This window comes from Papilio machaon, chromosome W, assembly GCF_912999745.1.
Source record: "Papilio machaon chromosome W, ilPapMach1.1, whole genome shotgun sequence".
Taxonomy (NCBI): domain Eukaryota; kingdom Metazoa; phylum Arthropoda; class Insecta; order Lepidoptera; family Papilionidae; genus Papilio; species Papilio machaon.
The window spans coordinates 4,570,135-4,571,650 of record NC_060015.1 but is presented as its reverse complement, the minus strand read 5'-3'; the positions used below and the strand labels follow the sequence as shown (position 1 = coordinate 4,571,650).

At 46.9% G+C, this 1,516-nt stretch overlaps 1 protein-coding gene across 1 annotated transcript; it reads left to right on the top strand.

The window, feature by feature from the left end:
* The first annotated feature begins 264 nt into the window (after nt 1–264).
* On the top strand, nt 265–1,089 carry LOC123722947. The gene has a single exon (XM_045685500.1). It carries the CDS (start codon nt 265–267, stop codon nt 1,087–1,089), a length of 825 nt encoding a protein of 274 aa, XP_045541456.1.
* Nucleotides 1,090–1,516: the final 427 nt, after the last annotated feature.

Genomic DNA, 1,516 nt, shown 5'->3' with positions numbered 1-1,516 from the left:
TTACAGTGCCGCGATATACCACGCCGCTTACGATTTCTTAAACCCGTTCGTTGTTTCTCGAACTGATATTTATCTTTCTCCTGTTACTTTTACTTTTCTTCTCTGTGTTGTACTCTCCTTCTATATATTTATTAGTGTGTGTACGAGTGAGAATAAATTGTGTTGTGAATAACGGTCGCATCATTTCGCTACCTCACACCCTCACATCACCACATCTCTCACCTTCCACCGCACACCACATTGGTGACCCCGTGGAACATCAAGATGAGCAACACCGAGGATGAATTTCAGGAGGCACGAATTTTGCAAAATGAACCTTCTGACCATGTATGTAAGGTTGGAATTCGCATACCACCGTTTTGGCCTGAGGAACCCGAGATATGGTTTGCCCAAGTGGAAGGTCAATTTAGCATTGCCGGCATCACAAGCGACTCGACCAAATTTAATTATGCCATTGGTCAGCTGGGAAACCTATACTCCAAAGAGGTCAAGGATTTAATTGTCAATCCACCCTCCACCAACAAATTTGAAAAATTGAAATCGGAGCTCATTAAAAGGCTAAGTGCATCAAAAGAAAAGAAGTTAACGCAGCTGTTGATGCATGAGGAGATGGGTGACAGGAAGCCGTCACAGTTTCTTCGGCATCTTGAGAGCTTAGGCGGATCGCAAATCTCAACCGACTTTTTGAAGACAGTTTGGGTCAGCCGGTTACCTACCGGCATTCAGACGGTTTTGGCCGGACAGACTTCTACCACAATTGAAGAGATGGCGGACATAGCAGATAGGATCAATGACCTGGTCCCCTCGACACCTCAGGTGGCATCAACCAGCCGACAGAGTGAGAATGTCGACTTGGCCAGGGAGATCGCTGCTTTACGAAAGGAGGTCCATCAGCTGGCCCTCAGGCAACGAAGCGGCAGATCAAGAGCCAGGTCCCGACTACACGGCCGTCAGCGCTCTTCATCGAGATCCCAGTCCAGCTACCGGCGACAACCAGTCTGTTGGTACCACCTTAAATTCGCGGACAAGGCGACAAAGTGCTGCCCCCCATGTGACTTCAAGTCGGAAAACTCCAGAGGCAATCGGTAATGACGACCGACGATTGCCCCTCTTCAACTGGTCGCCTGTTCGTCACCGATCGCAAATCCAAGACACAGTTCCTGGTCGACACTGGGAGCGACCTCTGTGTCTTCCCGCGGTCGCTGCTGCGAGAGCGTCGTGCCCGGACTACGTATCAGCTAAGTGCCGCTAATGGTTCTTGTATAAACACATATGGTTATGTTCATTTACAACTTGACTTTTGTTTACGTAGAACTTATAAATGGCGTTTTGTTGTTGCCGATGTGACTAAACCTATTATAGGTGTAGATTTTTTAAATCATTACAATTTAATAGTTGACTGTCGTAACAAACGTATTATTGACAATACAACATTTGTAACAGCTTGTGCGTTGCGAGTTAAATGCAACGACATTTCATCGGTCAAAGTCCAATCGGGTGACTCGGGTTACCACAA